Below are 26,405 nucleotides of genomic sequence, written 5' to 3'. Positions count from 1 at the left end.
TGTTTCAATGGGATATTGGGTAATTGGTTCCAGCTCACCGAAAAGTACATACAAAGTAAAAAAAAAAAAAATGCAGTAAAGTACACTTACTTTGTGTTGTATATAGAAGGTTCCTGGTTGATGATGATGATGGGAATTAAAAGTGGGGGTGGAGGAGAAGGGAGAAGAGAAGGAAGTGGGGATGGAGGAGAAATCACCTTTCAGTGGACCCATGCTTGATGCCGTCATTTCACCAATAAAATTTAAGTTCACTAGGTGTAATTCAAGATTTTTTCTTTAAATCAACACTGCACTGCTCTATATATTATCAACATGTTAACTAAATTTCAGAATGACCAATAATTTCAAGGAAAATGCAAAAATATTCAAGACACCAACAAAATATATGTTCACTCCACTGTTTTCAAAGTCCAACTGATGCCTGGTGGCTGAGTCAAGCTGCTGATGGGCGCTCAAAAAAATAGTTCCCTGTACTGCATATATTATCAATATGTTAAATAAATGTTAAAATGACTAATAATTTTAATATAAAAAATGCAAAAATATTAAAGAGCACAACTCTATTGATATTTACTCCACTGGAAACAAATGTAAACATAGAACAGATTACTGCATTGGCAGACTAGCCCATCAGCTGATGCTCACAACAAAATGTGATGTTCGTAAGGATTTCGTTAATCAAATTTTTGTTCGTTAACCGAATTGAAGATTCTTATTTAAGGTAATTCGTTAACCGAACCGTTTGTTAACCGAGGGATCACAGTATCTGGTACTCACTGCCAGTAAATGGGAACTGGGTGGCTGCATTTGTGCTTATTTTATATTCAATAGTTGCTGTTAGTGACTGGCATAATGCTTTTAGAACAGATTGCAAAATTATGGGAGATAATTGTTTAATAGCTCGAAATACGAGGGATAATGCTGTTATATGAGCAACATTACAATAATATTGCTCTATTGCAGTTTTGTGTTTATTGCTAATGTCACATCATTGAATCATTTCAGAAGAAAATGTGCATAAGAGCTCAAATGTTGTTCTAGGCGTTGGTAAACTTGTGTACAGCTATATGGATGTGTACATAAACGATGTTACTTAATTACAGAAATCATAAAGATACAAAAATTTTCTCAAAGGATGCTGTGTTTATATTTACTTAGCCCTTAGAAAAAAAGCTTTAATCGTGCAAACTTGTAACATCTTCAGTGATGGTGATTCAACTTTTTACCACTTCAAATTTTTGGTCCAAACAGTTTGTTAGACTTAATGATGTTTAATATTTTTCATGTTGTTTTTCTCAGAGAACTTCCAGTACATTCATGCATGTATTAACAGACTTATAATAAGGAATTATTAATAGATAACATTAGTTATAACTAATATGATAGTACAGTAGTTGATTTAGATATTAGTTGTAAGAATTAATTATATTGCCAAGTTATGACCCAGTGTGGTGACCTTTTCCAAGGTAAGGGCCTATTAACCTAAGCTGAACTCTAGTTTTGATGGTAGATCTTATTACTGTAGTGCTGTTCGTAGTGTGGGAGCATGATGTTCTCTTTTCAGGAAGTGTACATACTGTATAACCTTATTTGTAATTCTTGCAGTACAATACATGTCATTTTGTGTTTATGGGTTGAGCTTTAGTTGACATTTCAGTAATGTACTGAAAATGTATTAATGCTCTACTTCTAATGTTTTGATGGGATATATTCATTTATGATGCTGTATCATAAATTGGAATTGGCTGTTAGTGAAAGTTATCCTTCAAATGATTTCTAAATTTGTTTGTTGTGAATATTATACTGAAATGTGAAATATTTTAAATCTCCTTTATATACTGTATATAAAGTTTAAAGTATACTTATATAAATCGAGCAGTTGATTTTTAATTTATCTGTTTAAGAGTTGTATTATACTCAGTGTTTTCAATCCTAAAAGAGTGTTTGCCCTTGTAAAGTTTCTTCACTTGCCGCCACCTATACTTCTTTTCCCTTTTTATTGGATGTTTTGTTTGAGGTCAGTAGATTTCTCTGCCTGCCAATGACCTTCAATTGAAAGTTACTTGCAGTTTTCTCTAACTGATCTTTAAAAAAATATTGGATTTTTTTTTTTTTTTTTTTATCATGACTGGACTTAGAAAGGCTCAAATCTGCATATATTCCACAATTGAAGTCCAATGCTTTGTACTGTTTTGTTATTTAAAGATTATATGGATTGTATTATCTTGTGATATCTGTTTCTGGTTGAACCTCTTTCTTTCACATGTTAACATATCTCCCTCCTTATAGGAATACACGCCTGATCTTCACCGCATCAGTAAGAAGGCACCAAAAGGAGCAGTAAGTGGTGTGGGAGATGTCACACTCACTTCTGTCAAGGCTCCCTCCAACAACACCTCAGCCACCTCAAAATCCTCTGATAATAATAGGCATTCAGCCATCAGGTATGTCTTGGTTTGGTAGATGCAGATTATTGTTCTTGTTCATGATAATCATCAAGGGCTTTAAATGCATTTGTCATAATGATTGATTGCAAGTAAATTTCATTGCATCACTTTTTTCCATGAGGAATGGACAATACTAAAGATTCATTCATAAAGAGAATATTCCTTTTCTGTGTGTACAGTTGGCTTGCCACACAGTAAAAGTGTTCTTCCTTGGAACATGACACACTTGCTTACAGTTTGGGATTTATAATGGTTATTACCTTGACTAATTTAAAAAGATTAATATAACTGCATGTTCATGAAATGACCCAGGCAGATATACTCTGCATTAGTCCATTTTAATCAATGATGTCAGCGGATAATGATGGTTTTGCACACAGTAAACTCTCATACTTCTGGAAGTTGGGAAAATGTTCAGGATTTGGGAAAAATTCCAAACTCTCAAATGCGAGAAAGAATTGTGGTGACCCACGAGATGACTTGTCAGCTTGATCAGTTAACATAATGTCTTTGTGTTCTAACGCGGACAAATTTTCTCATAATTTTTTTTTTTAGTTTTGTTTTATTTTGAAATGGTCTACTAATGGCTTGTCATAGTCTTACATGTGATATTAGCACAAAACTTATCAGACCGGTTGAAAATAATAAACACATTTAAGAAGTGGAATGACAGTGAAAGTGCTTCAATAGGAATATTAATTGAGGAAAGAACATTTATGAGAACAATATTAGGGGCAAAGTAAAGCTTGCGAAATTAAAGTCAGCAGGAGAGCGAGATTTACTCCTGAAGGAATGTGTAAGTGGAAATAACTTAAATAAGTAGAGTTGTAATTATTGTGTTACAGTTGGCTGATGGTGGTCCAGTGTGTGCGTGTGTGTGCTCGTGTGCATGTGTGTGTGTGTGGTTGCGTGCGTGCATGTGTGATGGTGTGTGTGATGGTGTTTGTGTGTGTGATGGTGTTTGGTGTGTGTGGGGTGTTCGTGTTTTTGTGTGTGTGTGGGTGATGGCGTTTTATTTTTGTGTGTGTGATGGTGTTCATATGTGTGGTGTTTGTGTTTTTGTGTGTGTGATGTTGTTTATGTTTTGTTTGTTTTTTGTGTGTGTGCATGCTTGTGTGAGTGTATGCATGCATGTGTGTGTGAAGGTGTTTGTGTATGTGAAGTGGAACTTCTGAGTGTTGCTGGATAGTTGACAAAGTAATTAGGAAAAATTAAGGTTTGTGGAGTGAATTTTACTATATTTGTATACTGTAATTTTCTTAAGGTACAGTAGCCTTGGGTTATTTTGCAAGATAGGGACTATGAATGTTTAAAAAAAAATCAATACAAAAGATATGTAATTCAAGACAAAATAAGGGTTAGGGACCAAAGGTCCAAAATATTTACCAGACGAAGCTTAAAGTGCTTACTTACTTACTAAACTCGCCAGCAAATGTACTGTAGTTTTCTGGTACACCATGGAAAATAAAAGAGGACTACAAATACCGTATATATTTGTGTGTAGTTCGAGTTTTTAAGACCAAATTTTTAGGCAAAAAATTGGGGGTTGACCTCTACATGGTTAATAGTTTTGTTAGGTTGAATCTGTGCATGATGGGAAGGGCGAGGAGCAACTTTTAGCTTTAGACATGAAAAATATTTACCAGTTACTGCCAGTAAACAATGGAAACAAAATATGTACCAATTAGTAATGAAAAGCTGTGCAGTGCCTTCAGCAGATGAAGCTCACCAACTTACAATAGGCTAACTTACCTTACAACATGCTTTCAGTAGTCTTTGTTGAAGTTCTTAGCACAGGCTAACTTATCATATCATATACGGTATTACAGTACCCATTGATCTACACAAAATACCGGTAATAAAAACCTTATCGATATTTCACACTTAATATAATACCCGGTAATCCACCTCGACCTCATATTGTTTACAACGATGCGCGCCGCACCACTAGCTGGTGAGTATCAGCTAGACATTATGTGTTTTTTTAATCAATTTCAGTTAAAAACTGTTACATCACAAGTATATTTTACCTTAACTGTGCTTGAATGAATATATTCTCGGAAATAAACACAGGTTGACAATCCCTTATCCGAAATCCTTGGGGCCAGAGGGATTTCGGATTTTTTTTTTTTTTTTTTTTTTTTTTTTTTTTTTTTTTTTAGCCCACCTGGGCACAAGTCACTGACCCACATTGGGGCCTGGAGGTCGAAAATATAATAATAATAATAATAATAATTCATAGGTCTAGGTCATGTTTTTCACTTTTTATCTTTTTTCATTCTTGTATTTCTTTATTATTATTATTATTATTATTATTATGATTATTTTATTAATACAGTATTATTGTTATTATTATTATTATTATTATTATTATTATTATTATTATTATTATTATTATTGTTATTATTATTATAAATTTTATTATTATATTTTATTATTATTATTATTATCATTATTTTATTTTGGTGTATTTTTAATTAAAATTTTTATTTACTATGAATAATTATTATTATAATTAGTATTACTATTGCATTTTTGCCCCCCAGGCCCCGATGTGGGTCAGTGATCTATGCCTGGGTGGGCTAATCCCTGTTTAAAAAAAAAATAGATAAAAAATAAAAAATAAAAAGCCCCACAAAAAAACTTTCGGTTTTCGGAATATCGGATAAAGGGTTGTCAACCTGTAGTAGTTTTGCTGAATAGTGATGTATTTCAATGTAAAATAGGATAAAATACATGACGAAAACAAAAGACTTACCTAACCTTCCGATGTTCAAGAGATGTTACTCGTTTTTTTTAATAGTTTTCGGTTAAAATACTGTTATATTACAATGATATTCTATTCATACTGTGCTCGATATAATACATTCACGGAAATTTAATATTTTTACTGAAATGACGTACGTATTACAGTGGGATAAAATCATGACAAAAACAATCGATTTTCGCTTTCTTTCGTTGTTCAAAAGATGTTACCGTAATTGCTTTTCGAATGGTTTTCAGTTGTATTACAATAATATTCCCTCCTAATTGACTTGAATAAATATTTGAATGGAAATATACAATATTTTTGCTGAAACTACCGGCGTTTCAGTGTAAAGTGTCGTAATAATGGTAAACAACTTGCCTTCGGCGCTCGGTGTTTCAGGCACGGCGACCCTCAGTTTATAGGACGTAGAGTGTTTTTAGTGAAGGTTTTGCCGTTCCATTACCCTCTAAAACTTGGGTCGACCTATAAATGAGGCATTTCATAAATTAATGATTTCTTGGTAAAAAGATCAGGGTCGACCTATAAATGAGGAAGAATTATAGACGAGTATATACGGTATAAACAATTACACTCAAATAAAAAAGTACAATAGCACAATACATCACAGCCTCAGACTGATCCACAATAATACAGCAATATGTATCTCCTTTAGCCGGAATCCATCAAACCCGGAACTTTCCAATAGCTGGAATTGAAATTTCCTCAAAATATGCCGAGAACATTTTCCCGGTACAGTACTTGGAAAATTCCAGGGATGAAGGATTTTTATTCTGGGTTTTAGAGATGAAAATCAGGGTCATTTTCCAGAAATTCTGAGAAAAATTTTCCAGTGCCCGAAAATTTCCGGGTATGAGGGATATTTTTCCGGGTTCGAGAGATAATGTAATGCGCAGTTTCTGAAACTTCTGAAAACATTTTTCCGTTACCTGGAAAATTCTGGGAATGGGTGATTTTTTTCCGGCTTTTAGAGATGAAATAATGCATCATTCTGGAACTTACGAGAATATTTTTCCGTTACCTGGAAAATTCCGTGGAAGAGGGATTTTTTTCCTGCATTGAGAGAGTCGTCTCGTTACCCGGAAATCTCTCATTCCCGGAAGTGCTCTGCACCAATTGTTCCGGCTAATGGACATATCACACTAGATGGTGGCTGTGCACATTAACTAATAACTTAAGGAAATTTTTCTATAGGTGATAAATGTATTCTTACCCCCATGAAAAGTTTTAAAAACAGAGTGAAGAAATAAGGTTTTTCTCAATTCTATTACTTCCATGCATATTATTATTATTATTTTTTCCATGGATGATACTATTCCTGTCCAAGATAGAAATATTGCAACTACTGTGTCTTAGTGCACAGCTGTGGACAACATCCACACAGTCACTCCCAACTACATAGAGTATTATACAGTATATAGATCAGGGGTTCTCAACCAGGGGGGAATTTCCCCCCTCAGGTTTTCAGGGGGGGGGGGAACTGATACTAATATGGAAAAAATAAAGGATTTTCAGTATTATATGCATATTATTTGGAATGCACTTTTTGAGGCAGACAATCTTGGAAAGGAGGGGGGAATGACATTCTGACATGGTGAAAGGGGTGCATGGGGCAAACAAGGTTGAGAACCACTGATATAGATAATAAAAAAATTACTTGGCAAGAAATTATATCTTACCAATAATCAAACTTTGTTCATTAATCTATAGTTTTATTGCTTAACATCAGCTAAATGTTATGTCATTGAAGGAGTATATAAGAATACTGTATGGTAGATATTTAGGTAACAATGAAAAAAATTAAATAAATAAATAAAAAGTAACAAAACTATCCAAGGGTATTTATTGGACTATGGAGAACAGGGCATTAACTGAATGCATGTGCCTGGGGGGTGTGTGAGATTAGTAACCTTGTGTAAATTCTTGGAGAACTTCAGTTTTGGTCTGGGCTTCTCCCAGATTACAGAACAGGTACAGTCAGTTCTGCTACAACGTGATAGTTGTGTTCTTGTAAAACCTCGCATTGTAGAAATTCGCAAATAAGAAATAACAGGGCTTATGGAGAAAATAGGGTTAGGTGCAGATTACTCGAAATTGAAAAAAATTTAGTAATTAGCCTAACACAAAGAATAGCACAGTCTAAATAAATGTTACATTCATATCTAATTATGAAATCATACAGTAAATGTAACACTTTACCTTCAAAAAATATGATTATAACTTGATGGGGGAGAAGGGTGATTTTGAGGTTGAGGAGTCATGCAGACAGGGAATGTGATCACCAGAACTCTTCTTGGAGATATTTTTCTTTTCCATATTCACAGTAATATCACAAAATTGAAGAAATAGTAAGCAAAAATCACTGAGGACGCTTCAAAATAACTCACATGTTTCAACTGATCGTGTGATGGAAACAGAGCGCGCGGGTGTAAAACGCTATTAGTCCACACTGCGAAACATTATTTTTATTTATTTTTTCATGCAGTATTTATGGGAACGGCTCAATTTGCAAAAAAAGGATGAAATTTATAGAGTCCCTATCAAATAACACTTCACAAACAAAACACATGAATCAATTGAACATGTGATGTTGAACGTGAACTGTAAACACTGCATAACCCCGCGCCAAGCGACAGTACACTTAAAACGTTCGAGTGGAATCGCGTTACAGCCAACATGCGTTCACGTTTTACAAATATCATTCTTCTATTCATCAATCGCGTTATAGCCAATTTGCATTGACAAAACACGCGTTGTAGCAGAAATGACTGTAGTCCAAAGTTGTGAGGGTCTAATGTATGTACTTTTCCACTTATCTAGGGATCCAAATTACATGTCCCTATTTTCCTCTTTCTCTCTGGAAAGAGGAAATTATTTTGCATCTATACAGTCAACCCTCACATTACGCGGTCCCGCATTCCGCGGTTCACCGTTAACGCGGTGCCCTGCCGGAACCTAACATGCTCACATTCCGCGGTCGTGAACCCCATTACGCGGAGAGCGGCTGGCAAGCCGCGCCATTTTTGGATCCAAACCTCCCGCCATCCGCCATGTTGTGTAAGAGGCGCGAAAATGGTGCGCACAAGGTCGCCCAGTCATCAAAACATTACCGGTTCTTCACCCGCCACCCACTACAGCCGGCCCAAGTCAGTGATAGTGATAATTATAGTGAGGATATGGACTTATATGAACTTTGGGGGGTTTGACAAAGAGGCCCTGCAAGCCTCTGTGGTGGATAGTGATACAATTGATACAAGTGATACAGGTGAGGGCCAATAATCTGCCCTCTGCCTCGGAACCAACCGCCCATCCCCGTGTGCCCAGCCATCTTTTCTACTAATGTAAGTGTTAAAAAACCTAATATTATTGATATTTCTCTTAATTATTAATTGTGTGTGCATGCCATCATAAAGTTAAGATAATATTTTTACTACAACATAGTTGTGTGTCGTCAAAAAGTGGAGTTTGGGGATCGGCCTGGACTCCATTTCAATTAATCCCATATGTTATGTTGTTCACTTTACGCGTTCCTCACTTTCCGCGGTACCCTCCGGGTTACATTAACCTCGTAATGTGAGACCCAACTGTATTAGAAAAACATCAGTTGGGAATAAAATGGTAATAAGAAGTTATTTTTTATACCCAATATTACTGATTGAACACTCCCGAATGAATGCTACCAAATTTGGTCGTCTTCAACTGGGAATATTTTGTTTATTCGACAATATTTAAGAGTGTGACGTTTTTGGGGGAAAGAAACATAAAAATGGGGGAGGTGAAATAGGTATTCTGACCTAAATTCAAAAACATTCTTATAAATACAAGTGCAGATAGTATACCAGTAGGTACAAATTACAGGTACGGTAATTCTCATGTAGTGACAGTATATTAAGGTTGGAGAATATCATTAATACCTGTAATAGTCTTTTGCGAATTTCTAAAGAAATATAATAGCTTACAATATAACACTAGGTAAGCCAGCTGTGATGTGACCTGAGAATCCTTTTAGATGAGAGGCCTTGTACTGTGCCAATCCATGTACCTGTACATAATTTGCATGATATTGGAAAAAAAAGTCAGTCTAGATCTTACAATAATATAATTGTGACTCATTGCTCAGGATATAGTTATTCAGTGGTAGAGTATTTGTATTACTAATTGTAAAATAAAATTGCACCTGCAATAAAAATTTTACCAGATATAAGAACCTTGCCTAAAACTTTTCCCACTTGTTCCTCTCTTTTTCCCTGGTGAGTTGTTCCATGACCATTACCTTCCACAGTTTTATACTGTTATCCTCTCCCTTCAGTATTAGTACCTGTCAGACACTGTAAATATAGTACATAGATGGCATTCATCTTGCAGTAAGCTCATGCATTGCAGTAATTCAGGGATATATTTCTGTTGCTTTTGGTTGGACATGGGCTGACAGCTCCCACAGTGGATTGAACTGGAATTATGCACACACAGTACAGTATACAGTACAGTACAGTACTTGCTTATTTATCATAGTACAGTATACATCATATGGGATATAAACACCATTTGCAACTACTGAATATTTTAGAATGGATTTTTATTTGATTTTGGTACTACACTCCATTTTCATTAACACAACAGTATTAATGAAAAGAGAGCCAGCCCATGTCCATACATGTTGGGAGGCGGTCACTTGTATTCTGTATGCTATTGTGCCTCAGCCCTTGATAATGACCCACCCTCTCTCCCCCACACCCCAGCGATCCACAGGAGTCTCAAGAAGCTTCTAATCCTTTCGATGAGGAGGACGATCCACATAGTCAAAAGTGAGGGAGTAAAAATCTGCCTTGATTATGGGTGATGGCAATTGGTTAAGTTGCCTTGTGTTTTTCATTCATCTTGAAGTAAATTGCAAAGCATGTCGAGTCATGTCCAATTAAGAAAACTTAACCTTTAATTGTGGCCACAAAGAAAATGGTTCTTTTCATTATACATGTCAGGTATACAGGACTTTGGTAATTATAAAATTTACCTTGTGCCATCACCCTTGCTCAGACAAAAACCATACTTACTGAATGCATTGTAATAATAGGAGATATTATATACAGTATATATAATATTTTTTTAGGGTCAATTATGTGCATGGATGAACTTCCCATTCATGAGATTTAAATTTTAATAAAACTCAGCATTGTCACTTTCTCTAAAATGTTTTAAATGTTTGCTAAACTTGTTGCATGTAAGGTAGTAACTAATTCCTTAGAGTGCCTTAAAGGATATTGTGTATTTGTATGGTATTGTCATTATTTGCTTTTGTGCATGTTTATAAATTTTGCTTCTGCATTATCTTAATGTCTCTGGTGAGAAGAGATAACCTTTTGTGCTCTAGATTTCTTTAGTGTTTGCTGCCAGGGATATAGATATAAATAGATGACCAATCACTGAGGAATATCTCAATGTATTCATGGTCAGAAAATGCTTTCTACAAAACCAGAAACAAAAGTAAATACTTAATCATTATTTCCAATGACTTTTATGTTCATAATGGTTGTATTAAATCTAGTGATGAAATAAATAATAAAGAAGGTTAATTAAAGGTACTGTTTCTGCATGGCAATACATTAGATACAGTAATATTCAAAAGTAAATGAAGACAAGCAAAATTAACGACTTAAGACATTATATTCACCCGTTAATTATTTTATTGGCTTTGTATCACCTGTCCAAGACCATGTGTAGGTGGTGGTCAGAATTACCCTTGAAAATTTTTTCCTGGGGTACTAGGATATATTGTCCAAATTTTAAGATTTGGGGGCTATTTTAGGGATTAATCATACCATATACTTCGAATTTTGACCAACACCTTGGAATTTAAGACCAGTAGATTGGGTTAAACAAATATTTGCTGAAAAGGGGGGATGGGGTTGAACCTACTTGCATTGATATTATGCAGGTTGAAGATCTTTTCATCACCAACCTGTCAAGAATTTCTTTACTACCACAGTATTACAAGGCACTTAAGGCTTTAGGAAGTACGACAGTTGAGTGGATACAGTGCATGCTTCCTGTTCACAGGGTTGGTGGTTCAATCTCTGGGCACTCCCAGTTCACTCAGCAGTAAATTGGTTCATAAGTTTACAAATTAGGGAAGTGGATGCAGTTGAGTGCAGTACTGGCCATGCTGCCAGTGGAACCTACTTTTGCTTTCTTTCAAAGCTTTAGGCTGTTATAATAATTATTGAAGCTATAGTAAGAACATAGAGACTTGGTATAGAACCGAAGTCAAATGTAGTGCAGGGAAGTTAAATTTTCCACAGCTTATATCATTTGCTGAATACTGTCTGCCATATCAGTATTTGCTGAAGTTGCAACAGACCAATTTACCTTGCTTAAATTTGCAACACACCAAGTTGAATAAAAATTGCCTCCAATGCATTATTCTGGCATGTAATACTAGTATGTGCTCATTTGATGTGCATTTGAATTGAGTCATCACTTTCCTTTCTGAAGATGGCTGTCACAACAATTCATAAGTTATATTTTTATGATTACTACAATCATGATTATTTATATTTTCATGTTTAACCATTTCTGTTAGTTACACTGTTAACTGATGTGAAGAATTATATTATGTTCTCTTTTTAGATATGGTGCACTCCAAGAACATGTTTCTTCCAAAAATTAGCTATCAATACTGTACTGTATGCCCAGTTAATATGAAGTGTTGTAAGCAGTGTCGAGACTAGGAATCCGTTTGTATACTTTCTATGCAAGTTAAAGATATGAGGAAGTGGGTATGGTGTTCTTTCATTTGTTTAATCTCCTCATTGTCATATTCTGTACTTTGCTTGTACCATTTCCTTCCTTTGAAGTTCTCTTTATTGGGCCTCCCCATGCATTGATCAAGTGGATACAGTATTTGCCTCCTCTCCTGAGGGTTGCTGGTTCATAACCAGGGTTTCTTCAATTCACATAATTGTGAATAGAAACCTAATTTTGCAATTGGGGAAGTGAGGGCAATCAGGTGTAGTGCCATCCACACTGCCTCCTTGTGTATCAAAAATAGGTTTAGACTATAATGTGCTCTATGTGCACTGCTGCTAATTGGCTGTCAGAGGGAACTACTATTTCTTTTCCACTTAGGTTCAGGTATGTTAGAATTGAGGGGTCTGTCACCAATATGGCTCCAGGAGAAAGTCCCTGAACTGGTGTTTCTTTGGGTTAAGAGGCATCTCTTTTCAACCAAGACTTGTACAGTATATTGGTTGAGTTTCATGTTTAGGCTTTTTGGATGTGTTATCTACTGTGCACAGTGCCTTTATTGCTTCAGTAGTCTATTGAGAATGCAGAGGGATTTTATTATTATAACAGTTTGAACCTTCCTGGAAGCTAATTCAAGTTATAACTTGCCTTTTTTTTGTGGGCAATCTTCCTGTAAATATTTTGAATTGCTTACAGTTGAACTTTGCTAAATTCTTGTCAGAATCTCTTGTTGTTGACACCTCAACAACATTATTAGAAAGATGTATGGTACCTTCTTTTTTGGTGAATATAACCCTTAGGTGTTACTACTGTAGCTAACTTTGTGTCGGAATAGTTGGAATTGACCCTTTTTTAGGGCCATTTTCCTTTTATTTCCCCCTGAAGGAGGAAACGATTTACAGGCTTCTTACTCTTAAGGAGCCTCACATTTTGTCTCAATTGGTTCTTTTCTCAGTTGGGCATCCCTTAGGTCTAACCAAGAATTAATATCTACAAATGAGACACTTTTCTTTAGGACTAAATGCATTCACTTTCCAGCCTGGAAAGTTGTGAATGGTTTTCATCATTCTATAGGTGTCAGTCTGCAGTTCTTGTGTAAAAGATCATAGAATACTGTTTCATCAACAAGCATTATCATTATTGGATCACATATAAAAGCTTGCATTTATATCTTTGCTAATTGCCTTGGCCAGGCTTTGTCCTCAGGCTCATGTTTGTGGGGCTCTGCATTATTTGTGGTCTCCTTCAGATATGTGCCCATTCAACATGTCCTCTAAGAAAAATATATTCTTTGGCTTGATGTGTGTTAACTATTACGTAGACTAGGAAATACTCGTATAGTGATTGACTATGTGGAAAAGGGGAATTTGTAAAACTACTATGTCCTTTTACCCTCATATATTTGGTAAAGTTAGCATCTAGTGAGGTGCATCACACTAGCACCAAAGTCTGTGCATTCAAACTTTGTAAATGAGGCCTAGGGTCAGTTTGTAGCAAGGCAGCTGATAGGCTGGTGGATGGACACATAAAGAGTCACTACAGTTCTTTAGTACTGTATTTAATCTATCATATTTATAGTATTCTGAAATTATAAGAAATAATAACTTTTTTCTGTAGATCTCTGATAAATTTTGCACTTAGGGAAGTAACAACTAGCTTGTGAAATGCACTGGTAATTAAATATCTTAAAGAGAACACGAGCATGACGAACAAGTTCAGCAATGTAAATTCTCCTCGCCACATGACGTGTCCAAAGAGGGACAGGATATCGCTGGTAATTAAAAAATAATAATTCTTGTTTTCTTTATAGTATTTATATTAACAGTGTGTTTCACATGTTGATTTTTACTTCCCTAAGTGCAAAATTTATCAGAGAACAGTAGTGAATAATTATTTCTTAAAATTGCAGAATTTAGGGAAGATAAATGAAATACTAAAGCTCGGTTGAATGACTGATTGCATGTTTTCCTGTCAACCAATCTTCTGTCTTGATACAAATGGCTTTAGGCCTCATTTGCAAAGTTCAAGTGAACAAATCAATTTAACCTACAGTATTTATGCCAGCTTAATTTAGCAGGCTTAGGGATGAGTTTCTTATTGGAGGATTAGAGGCCATAAGTAAGGATTGATATGGATATCATGCTTGATGGCTAAGCCTAAAACTTAGCTACTTGGATACCCTTCCTCCCCATATTGGGTAGTGTGTAAGTCAGCTGGAACTGAATGGAATAACTCCTGGAATTCCACTATGGCAGACCCAGCAGATGAGCCAAATGTGCACATTTAGTGTGACTTCATGAATCCTTAGTATCCAGACTGAAGTGCTGACTGTAGGTTCTAATACCACATCTTTAAAAGCTACAGCTGCAATGGGGAGATTAATCAATAAATTAGCCCAAACTGCTAATATGAAAGGTTTTCCTTGGTTTCTAAACCTTAGACTTAGTGATCAATACACAAGTCATTTAGTTCTATGCTGTCATAAAATGAGATTTTAGGATCAAGCCTTCAATTTATTTCCCACTTAATAATAGTGGCTGTAGGATATTTTTGTGTTATGCTTTCTTTTCAGCTTCTGACAATTGACATTTATCAGAATTTCAGAAACTTTTTTCTTTCTTGATGGTAAGGTCTGAGCTCTGCCCCTTCCATATGTAACACTATATAGTTAACCATTATTTGTATATTTCTTGATACTGGTGGAACCTCACTCTGGAAATTCTTTGTAAGAGTGTGTCTTTTAATTCTATTTTGTAAAGGTCATTGCTGATACTTACAGTTCATGGTGTAACTTCCAGGCACAACAGCCATGCAGGCCATTGAGCAAAAGGTGCACAGAGTAGGGGTGAGCATACAATGGGTATGCTATCCCCTACCACCATGACACATACAAAACTGTGTAGGACTGTCATAGAATATTCTACACTATTACTTAAAGAGGATACTGAAACATACGGTTATTAATCTCATCACATCAGTAATTTAAGATGCATGCTGTTTAATGGCAAGAGGGTTCATGTTAGTGCACAACACCCGTGTGTTATTTGTCATTTAATTTTGTCCCCATTTTTGGTAGGATGAATGTGTAGGTATGATTGAAAGGATTTGTGTAGATTAAGAAAAATTTTATGGGCTAGTATCCAATGTTCAGTAGTGTTGGGTAGCCTTTATCAAAGAATATTTTAATGCCATACATAAATAGTATTGTTTTCACAATTTTTATTCCCATTCTCCATTCTTATTCTCTGTATCTGTGTGACACATTTAAAAATTCAAAGACTATGGTAGCTTGATTTCCTACACTTCTTGGTTGAGATTTGCTTTTTCTTCCATTGATGCTTGCACAGCACATTGAATGCTTAAATTCCTCTTTTTCAGTCATTTATAATACTGTAGACTATGGCAACACAATTTTTCATCATGTTGGTGTGTTTCCAGCAATGGTGTGAGTGGTGATGATGATGAGTGGGATTACAGTGACCGTATGGTTGACCCCAACAAGCCAGGTGTGCCAGTCAGGGCTCTCTATGACTATGAAGGTGTTGAAGCAGACGAACTCTCATTTAAAGTTGGTAAGTAACAAACAGCTTAATGGTATGAACTGCAGTATTATTTGTGAAGTGATGGTCGTTTGTAGTTGTTATACAGTAATACATTTTATTTACAAGCGAGGGATTCCGGTGAGAGTATTGTACAGAAGTGCTTTAATTTCTGAAAGGAATACGTTCCTGAAAACCTTTTGTAAATAGAAACCATTTTTCTCATTGACTACCATTATAAAGAGAGATACGTTCTACTTTAAAATAAATGTCCTCCAAACGTAACAATAATTTTTTTTTTCTTCCTTTGTGTGTGGGAGGGGGGGGGGGCACTTCTGAGCATATGTATTAATCATAATAAAATTAATAAAGCAGTACAGTATCAAGTTTGTTTAATTCATATTAGAATATATTTTACTTATGTGAAACTGTATGTGGTTGGTGTGATGGTGTAGCAGGATGGTGTTAGGTGGGATTAGTACTGAGAGAATGATGGTGCAGCAACTGCTTCACCACCAATCAGGTTTAATAGCAGCAGGAGAGTCGGGGTTGTCATCATCATCTGATACCAGCGTGGAAGGAAATCATCATCATGCGCTTCAGCAACAGGATGAACACTAGATTGTTTTAATTTTTGTAAAAAATGACATCAGGTTTGTCTGCTTAGCATGCATCTTCTTTTCTCTGTAGAATTCCATGAAAGAGGTGAGGAGATTTTCATGCTGTCTTTCAGAGTTCATAATTTGGGTCATTCTCCAAATTACATTTCAGGCATTGCTTAATGCAAGGACAAATGTTCCAAAACCAAGTTGTGAGAAAATAGGGTTTGAAGTTTGCACATACAGAAGATCCCTGACTTACAAACTCCTGCCGATACGAATGGGGTTAAACTTGAAATTTACAGTATTTTATTTACCTGACGACTTATTTTTTACTTTCATTTACTGTATTTTGTCATTATATTTCTTATTTTACCTTAAATTAAGTGATTTTAGATGTATATAAGGACTTAGGCTATGATATAGTGGGATTTTAAACATTGTTTTGTAAGAATGGTATGCATATAGTATGTGTTCCGAATACAAATCCGACTTACGAACGTCCTCGGGAACGGAACCTGTTCGTACCCCGGGGACCCCCTGTATTCAAAACATCATAGAACCTTCAAATGTTCATCATTTCTGTTCAATGGGTATCATTTTAAAGGTGATTTAATGCAGAATATGAGCCATGTAATAAATGAAGTGGCATGTATAATTTTGGTGCACATTGATATCAAATAATGAAATGGTGTGAAATTAACTTCATGAAATTAATGAAATAATAAAGTTCTGTACACTAAACAATAAATTTATATTGTAATAAAGCAAAACAAAAATAAATAAATAAAAATAATAAATACTAATGGTAACACTCACTCTACAGGTAGATGATGATTATACTCTGCTAAAGAATATGGTAGGGGGGGTTAGGTAGCTAGTAGTCTATCTGATCAACATCAGATATATCTTCCTCTGGGATGCCAAAAATAGAACGTAGCGAGCTTTTCATTAGTTGGCACACTCCTTCCGGACATGCTGATTAGCTCAGGGAGTAAGGTAGGCTATGATTGATTGCCAAGCCACTGGTGAGTTCGACTTTGGTTTATTTTCGCCAGACGCAGAAATTACCACACGCAGCACAGAGACGCTGGGAGTTTTACACCATATAATTCAATGGGATTTTGCCAATAAACCAAAGGCAAACTCATCATACCATCTTGTGTCATAGTAGAATGAAACTTTCTGAAACAAATGGTACAAAAATCGCATTTTCACTCGGGTGGTGAGTTCACCCTTGCATTAATCACACCTCATGTACTGTAAATACCCGAAATTATGAGTTGAACAATAACATAGCTTACAGCTCGGCCTCACCCGCTATGAGTGCTACCGGCTGGCGACTCTGCTACACAATCGTAAAACCTCGATAAGTCAGACTTCAATATACTGTACTAGAATTCATTTTTTCAGACTCGGGTCACCAGAAATACTGTTAAAAAAAATGTAAATGCTGTATATATTTTAAGAAATGGGAAAAAGATCTAATGAGCTCACTGAACACTGTACAGTGGTCTTATCAGATTTGCTATAAGCCTAACGAGAACTAAGATACTGCCCATATAAGCAGGGTGATCGGGTGTTGCCGCAATCTTCAGGTTTATTTATTTATTGATTCAGTATTATATTCTCATATGGTTTATTGTTCGTCATGATTAATATAACATTCAATAATAAAGAAAAAATACAATATGTAATTTGTAATATGACTTGAAAATAAAAGGATACCGGGTAAGCTGTATCGGAAGGTATTCACTCAGGGTGTGTTCTTGTGAGAGCAGCTTTCAGCAAACTAGCTTACAACAGGGTCACTATAAACACAATATACGTATGTTTGATATGAAGATACCTTCCTAACAATATTATTTATTACCTTTGAGTGTTATATGATGGCTCAATTTGGCTACTTGTACACTTAGACAACTGATTCATGAATAAACCAGGGTACGTATATGCTGATGCACAAGTACTATACACCAGTGCTACTGAAAGTGGTGGTACGCGAACCGGTGCCGGTATGCGAGCCATCGGCTGCCAGTCCGCAGAGATGTGTTGGCTAACGACTCAATGAAGCCGTCAAACCTCAAGAGGAATTTAAATAAAAAACATAAAGAAATGAGTTCAAAGTCGAAAGAATTCTTTGAAAGAAAGCATGTTGATTTAAAAGGCCGTCAAAAACAGATCTTTGAAGTGTCACACATAAATACTTGTGCTTTGCGGGCTTCTTATAAAGTAGCATTTCAAGTTGCTAAGGCTAAAAAGCCATACACAATCAGTAAGATGCTAGTGATGGCTGTATTAAAGATGTCTGCATGGAAATGCTGGGCGAGCTGGCGGCAAGGAAAGTGGCTCAGGTGCCACTTTCACATGACACTATAGCTCGACGAATTCACTATATGGAAGATCAGCTCATAGGACAGATTAAATTAGCAAAGTACTTTTCTTTGCAGCTTGATGAGTGTACAGGCATTGATAATATGGCAATTCTGCTGGTGTATTTGTGCTTTGAACATGAGGGTGATTTGAAGGAAGAGTTTTTTCCCTGCCAACAAAAACAACTAGTTCTGAAGTGTTCAAGACTGTGAGCGACTACATCGTTAACAAATGTGGGTTGGATTTCAAGTTTTGTGTAGGCGTGTGCTCTGATGGCGCTGCCGCAATGCTAGGACGACATTTGGGAGTGGTTGCCCAGATCAAGGCGCTTGCCCTAGAATGCAAGTTGACGCACTGCTTCCTTCACCGAGAAAGTTTTGTAACCAAAAAAATTTCAACAGAACTAAACAGTGTGCAGCGAGGTTGTAAAAATTGTGAACCATGTAAAGGCAAATGCTTTAAATTCGAGACTATTCACTGCATTATGTGATGATATTGGAGCTAATCATAAACAGCTCCTATTGCATGCCGATGTACGTTGGTTATCGAGGGGAAAAGTCCTGTCAAGAGTATTGAGCTACGAAACGAGCTTGCCGAGCTTCTTCAGGACAAAAAAACAAATGGTCACAATTGTTCCGGGATGTGGATTGGCTAGCCAAGCTGGCTTATTTTGCTGATATCTTTGCCATCTTTAATGATCTCAACACATCCATGAAGGGAAGGATGGCTTCATGTTTTACAATGGCAGACAAGATCGACGGACAAAAACGAAAACTAGAAGCAAGGAAGAGTCGAGTGTCAAGAGATTGTTATGACACGTTTTACCAATTAGTGGAAGCCATCGCCGATGCAGGCGAAGACCTTAATGTTACATCTCTACCAATTGTCATCAGAGAACACTTGACGAATTTGGCAGAACGTTTTTAGCATTACTTTCCAGCAGAAGAACCACGGAAAGGGAATGGATGGATCCGAAATCCGTTTGTCATTGAGAGATGACTCAAGTGTCACTATGGAGGATAAATTGTTGGAGCTGGTTGCTGACGAAGGATTGAAGATGAGTTATTAAACTACAACATCATTTGGTTCCTTTTGGATAAAAGTGAAAGCAGAATATCCTGAGCTTACTGAAATTGCTCTGAAAACTCTTCTCCCATTTCCTTCAACATAACTCTGCGAGACTGGCTTCTCAACCATGAGTGTCATTAAGACAAAGTACCGGAATAGTATGGATATTCATTCTCCATTGCTCGTGGCACTGTCCTCAATTGAACCACGATTAGATAAGCTGACAAAGAAGAAGCAGCTCACCTTTCACATTAGTAAAGGTTAAGGTTTTAACATGCCTGTTATTGTGTCAATAAAATAATCATTAATTTCATATTTTAGTATTACGACATTTTCAAAATTGTTGTCTTCAATTTAATGTTGCCTATTCCTTTCAATCTTTGTTTTAACGTCTTTATGCATTGGGGTTTAAAATAACTAAAATATATAATTTTTTTTAACCTACTTTATTCAGTATAATTTTTCATTTTATTACTTATATATACATATGCTTATAATATCTTTGTTAGAAGGCTTTGCTAGTTTGATTTTTTAATAGTTTTTATTTATATTGTAATACAGTACTTGTTTTACAAAAAGAAAAAAAAAAAAAAACAAACCATTGTTTCAATGGGTTTTTGGGTATGGTTCCAGCTCACCGAAAATTTCCTAAATTCAACAAAAATGGTAGAAAAGTTCACTTACTTTGAGGTGTGTATGTAGAAGGCTCCTGGATGATGATGATGATGATGGGATTTAGAATGGGGGTGGAGGAGAAGGAAGAAGAGAAGGCATTGGGGTGGAAGAGAAGTCACCCCATGGTGCCATTTCACCCATAAAATTTTAGCTCTCTGGTTTAATTCAAGATTATTTTCTTTAAATCAACGCTGCACTGCATTATATATTGTCAATATATAAAATATATTTCAAAATGACCAATAATTTGCTTGGAAACACAGAAAAAAAGCGTTTAGTTGAAGAGAGTCTCAAGCAAGATGTTACCTCCAGTGAAAACAGAGAGAGACTACGCCTGTTTGCTGTGTTAAGAGGCTGGATGCCGCGCATTAAACTAGTCACTTTACCTTCAATTTTGTTCAATAATTGTTAAAATGACTAAAAATTGAATATTAAACTTTTAAAATTATTGAATAGTATAAACTTCTTGATATTTACAAAAATAGTAAGGAATTTAAGCCCTAGAACCGATTAATGTATTGGCGGACTGATACTAAAGCTGAAAAAAAAAACCTGAATGTTCAAATAATATTTCCTTGGATCGTAAACAAATAAAAATATGGCATAAATATGGTACTGGTCCCTGGCACATTGGAAAAAAAAAACCTGCTGGTCCTCCACATCAGATAGTTTGAGAAGCACTGCTATACACTACATTATTACTTATTAGGTGATGATAAATACACTACAATAGAATAGATTAAGTGATGATAAATACACTACTGTACTGTACTAATTCACTAAGTGTTGAAGACAGACGTTGGGGTAAGCATGCGTGGTGAAGGAACTAGGCCAATGAGTTGTTTGGCCTTTGTAAACAAACGATTCATAGTGTTCAATGTGGGATTCTTTTTTTTTAGGAAAGACGATTCTTACAGGATAATAATTTATCAACTTTGCTTCAAATGAACCTAAATGATATGAGAATTAATGTGAAATTGCATAAAGACGAGTTAAAGGGATCTTTGGGGAGAGAGCCCCCCCACCCTTCTGCTCCTAGATATACACTCGTTTTTCACATACAATATACTCCTACACTTATTTGATATTATTTTTATCTTTATATTGCTGTACAATACAGTATACAGTTATCTCTTTATTCATAAGACAAATTCTGTGGTTACTTATAGTATATAACACTTTACAGTAAATGACAATCATCTCGGTAACAGCAGTTGTTGACAACCAGACCTATGTCTGATTTTCAACCCAGAGAGTTCTGTCTCATAACTTTGTCTATTGTTGATGTAATAGTCTTTTAATAACCTTGTTATACACTTAGGCCTTAGTTGTTGAAGTGCAGTAATAACATAACAACAACTGAGTTTCTTTAAAAAGTTAAGATAAGCAGTGTTATCTCCACGCCCAATAGATTTTTATTTAATTTATTTTTTTCCAGACTTCTGCATTTTTCGGACTGGGGTCTGCCCTAATTAGTCAGATTTATCGAGATTCTACTGTACATGCCATTTTCACGGATAATATTCCTTGTTATCGCTCGTTTAGGTTGTTATTTCTTATTAACCTTCATTTAGTGATCATTTCACTTAATGATTGGTTTTTGAGGAACGCATCCCAATTATTAAATAAGGGATACCTGTACAGTATTCTGCACGTCAGCAAGTTTGGCTGGATGATAGCCATTATGAATGCAAATTTTTTTTATTGTAAATAGGGAGGTGGTCTTAAAATATCGTAAATCGAGGTTTACCTGTAATAGGTTCCAGATAGGACAAACTTAAATAAATTTAGATGGGTTGTTTAAGGCAAGAATATACCTCAATATTTTTCTTGTATTCCTAGGTGAAATGTTTGAGAAACTGGAGGACGAAGACGAACAAGGCTGGTGTACGGGACGAAAGGATGGACGCATAGGCCTCTACCCGGCCAACTACGTAGAATTTGCTTAAAAATTCGTTTCTGCACTTGGTACTCAGTATTCTTGTTTGGCCAAAAACTGGAGCATACTCCTACCACTTCATGCATAGTAGTTATGCCATCAGAGCATCTTGTGTAATCACAGAATACTCTCTTTAAGAACGGGAGCAAGTGATTATTCTTTCTTAAATATATAAGTGCAATTAAAGACGACAGGCTATCTGATTTCTGCACTTCAGTCACCAATAATTTGTTATATGAATCATATATAATATACATATATCATTTAGCCCTACCAGCATTTTTGCTGTGTTGCTTTTGAGAAAATGTTGTTACAGACACACATACAGTACTGTATGTGCATTATACAGTAAGTAACTAGTAAATGATGGCAAAACATTGTAAAGCTTTGTAAGTCATAAAATCGAAGACTGTATGAACTTAAACACTTCTAGTAAATTGTGAGGATACTCGTGTGCTTTGTTTATATGTACTGATAATGAAGATGCAGGTTTTGGTAGCAACTAATGCCTCTGCATGATCAGTGTATAATCAGGGTTAGAGTACCAACAAACTCTGTGTAGTGTCTGGTGTCTTAGGAATTTCTTGTAAGTGATACTTGTGTCTAATACCGCTTAGAAATGGTTCTGTAAGTGGTACAGTATTGAAAATGTAAGGGAATGCATATTTAATGAGGTAATTTAGATTCTACAGAGCCACTGAATAATGGGGTCCATTTAATGTGTAATTCAGTTACCCCAAATGTTTTAGGTTATAAGAACTTCACAGCACTTTTGTCATACCATTAATTTTAAAGACATTTTCATAATAAGAGTAAAAATGTAAATTGAATCTTATGTTGCCTGAGAAAATGAACACTATCTCTGTATGTTTAAACAAGAATATACATATATTGCTTTTTACAGTTATGTAAGCTTACCATGTATTTTGAGTAACAATAATTTTAAGGTCTCTAAGGGAGTATTAGATATGTCTTAATGTATATTTGATGAGGACAGATATTAGCCAGGCATTTGACAAGTTTGATAGATGTATATTTGTAAGGGTAGGACATGAAGTAGGATGACATCACACGTTTGAATGAGGCTCTGAATTATTTAACTCTGCATTGCTCCGTTATATGGGGTGGTGTATAGAGTGTACCGTGAGAAATGTTACCAAGGAAAGGTGGTTCTGGAAATATGAGACCATAGATGATTGTTTAGACTTGTATTTTTAGTAATGTCCTGGTAATGATGCATATATAACGAATGTACATAGCACTTGTTTTATTCCAGTAACTAACATGTACATAATGTTATTCGCATGGTGTAGGCCCCTCACTGTTATGTAATCACTTAAGATGTTTCAGTGACCTTCTACAACTATTTATTTTGATAGGAAACATTCAAAGTTTTCCACATCATTATATCCCTAAATTAGGTGATATTGCTTCCTTTCTTTTCCTTTCTTATAATTATAAGAAATTTCTTGAACAGTAATGTGGTCATCAATTTAAGGGTCTGTATTAGTTATCAAGAGTAAAGTAATCAGTGTTAGGGTCTGTATTGGTTGTTAATATAATAATGTTAGGAAAGTTACCTTAAATAATGGTTTAAACTTACTGGAATTACTTATTGAAACATGTTCTCTACAATGTGTATACTGATGATATTTGTATTATTTTTATAAAATATGAGGATTCCATGTCTTCTCCATAAATATCAGCTCCATTAGATTTTACAAAATTTACGCTTAGCTTTTTATAGGTACGAAAAGGGGAGATTTGAAAGTCAATTAATTCACCATCAAATAATAGTCTTCTTTTCTTTTCTTTTTTTTTTCCAAAATTTTACAACTAATGGTGTATGACCCTCATTGAAATTCAACATACAGATCATCATAGGTCATTATAATGAATGTACAGCTTGTTGTCTCCTAATTATTCCTTAAACTCATGCTTGAGGCCTGTGTCATCGCTTGGAACAATTGACATTACAGGTATATATATATATATATATATATATATATATATATATATATATATATATATATATATATATATATATATATATATATATATTTTCCCATTCTTTTGTAGCCAAACAATTCCTTAAATTGTTTGGCTACAAAAGAATGGGAATAGGTACTAGCTGTTTTTTAATTTTGGTCCGAGTCCCACTGTTTTGGAGCAATGCCAGTGAAAATAAGATTACTAATGGCACTTGTTAGACCTAACAGGATTTTACTGAATTCAAAAGGCTGTCAACAGTTAAGAGGTGCTTGTAGAAGTGTCCAAGAAGCGAGTTTTCAAGCAGTGGCCTGGAGCTCACTCTGCAGAGTTGTTGGTAATGCGTAGACTATTGTTGAATTCAGCTGGTCTGTCTTATGTACTTTTGTGTGCTTTACAATCACTCGTAAAATAGGGTTGGGTATTGTTTTATGGGTATCTTAAGGATCTTAATTACTTGTTACACTAATCTTCTAATTCTGTTTCTCTCTTGACTTTTACCATAACTGTTTATTATAAATTTATCCACTTAGGTGTACCAGAAAAGTTGTCCTGTGTATGTTTCTTGATCTGAATTGCCTGGACAAGAATAATGAGGTTTGTTTAAAGGTGCAGTAAAATAAATTTCTCTTGTTGCCTTTAAGTGCCAATGCTAAGAATGAGTGCATCATTTTTATTGAGTTACAAGCATGATGAATTCTTTCAAACTAGGGACCCCATGAGACAATATTTCCTCCTAATGCATACCATATCACAGCAATGTTTAGTAGGTGATTGTACATACATACATACAATATATATGTTTGTTCCAAGTTCTGTGGTAGGTTCTGTGTGTGTGATGTGATCTGGAACTGTGTGTCACATAATTATGATACAATAAAGGATCAAAAGTGACCAGTATTGATTCTTTTATGTGACCAATCTTAATACAATATTTTCAACTCCTTTACTGTAGTTCTGTTTCTTTGTTTAACAAGTACTTGAGTGATGAGAAAAAGGATTTTGTTCTACTTGAGGAATATCATTAAATTTGTCTCATTGAGTTCCAGCTCCAGTGTTTTTGCCTACATTTCCTGTACATAAACTTATTTTATTTAACCACATAGGAAAAAAATAATGATCCTGACTTGTCCTGTGCTGTCTTAGAAAAGACCTATGCTTTGATATCCTATGGATTTTCTCTTAATATTTCTTTTTGGGGTTTTGCCAGCATTATTAAGAATGTCTTAGGATAATAAAATTTCTGGGCCTTGCAGTGTTTCTGTACTAAGATGCTAGAGTAGGTAACCGTTGTGTAGCAGTAAGTCCATTTGTTCATTGATCACAAGCGTTATACAACCATCAGCCAAATTTTGTCAAGTTGATGGAAAACTGTAAAACATACTCAAGGTTGGATAAATTATTTTGTGATCAGTTTCTCTGTTAAGTGCCTGATATCAGTTTGTTAAATTTATTTATTTTAAGTCTGAAGAAATTGTTCTGCAGCTTTGTATCATAAATATTAAAGATTTTCTGCATTTCATTAGGAAATGTAACCAATAAAAACTTAAGTCACTAATTTTTAACACTATTTAATCTGCAGGATTATTGTAGCAACGAGCTTGCCCATTGCATGATAGTACATTGTTCATAGACTGATAGATGAACAATTAATACTGAAAATAGGTACTATGTTTTGTTGTTTGTACTCTTATTGAGATAATGCTGTCCTTTTTTCCACTTTTTTTTATTTATGCTTGATTTGACTTCAGTAACTAAAAGTTTACTCTTTACTGTTTTTGTTTTGTTTTCTTTTTAGTCCAAGCCTGCTATTTAGGATTGTAATTGATAACATGTGATATTATGATAATTATGTTTTGGTAGAAGTTCTGTACCTGACATTTCTTATAATGATCTATTTTAAAAGTTATCTAGTGGCATACTCTCCAGAATAATATATACTCCACACTTCTCATAGCTGTTACCATGTTTCATATTTAAAAGAAACTTGAGAACCCCCCCAAAATTTCCCATTGACATTTTCAAGCTTCACCCAGTAAGAAAAATGGGGACTTTTACCTCTGGTCTAAAGGTAAGCAGATTTTTTCCCTACAAAGAAGAAACTGATTGATACTGAAGTTCATTTCCAAGTCAAAATGGCCAAGCTTGACACAGCCTTCCATAAGATGCTAACACATGTTTTATGTACAGATCCCTAAAATCTGCTCAATAATAGACTCCAAGAAACACTTAAAATGACTGTCATCTCAAATAAATAAATGTATAGTA

At 35.2% G+C, this 26,405-nt stretch overlaps 1 protein-coding gene across 7 annotated transcripts in view; it reads left to right on the top strand.

The window, feature by feature from the left end:
• Window positions 1–26,405, top strand: part of LOC121854910 (protein kinase C and casein kinase substrate in neurons protein 1-like) — a 75,169-nt gene extending 48,764 nt beyond the window's left edge. For 6 of the 7 annotated variants that reach the window (XM_042349715.1, XM_042349718.1, XM_042349717.1 and 3 more), the window contains 4 exons: window positions 2,290–2,444; window positions 9,954–10,019; window positions 15,394–15,527; window positions 22,052–26,405. In XM_042349715.1, the coding sequence (XP_042205649.1) occupies window positions 2,290–2,444; window positions 9,954–10,019; window positions 15,394–15,527; window positions 22,052–22,158 (462 nt within the window). In that variant the 3' untranslated portion in view covers window positions 22,159–26,405. The remainder of the gene's footprint in view (window positions 1–2,289; window positions 2,445–9,953; window positions 10,020–15,393; window positions 15,528–22,051) is intronic. The other variant, XM_042349719.1, reaches the window with a different exon arrangement.

This window comes from Homarus americanus, unplaced genomic scaffold (assembly GCF_018991925.1).
Source record: "Homarus americanus isolate GMGI-L3 unplaced genomic scaffold, GMGI_Hamer_2.0 scaffold16716, whole genome shotgun sequence".
Classification (NCBI taxonomy): domain Eukaryota; kingdom Metazoa; phylum Arthropoda; class Malacostraca; order Decapoda; family Nephropidae; genus Homarus; species Homarus americanus.
The sequence above is the reverse complement of the archived record's forward strand: the minus strand, read 5'-3'. Positions and strand labels throughout refer to the sequence as shown.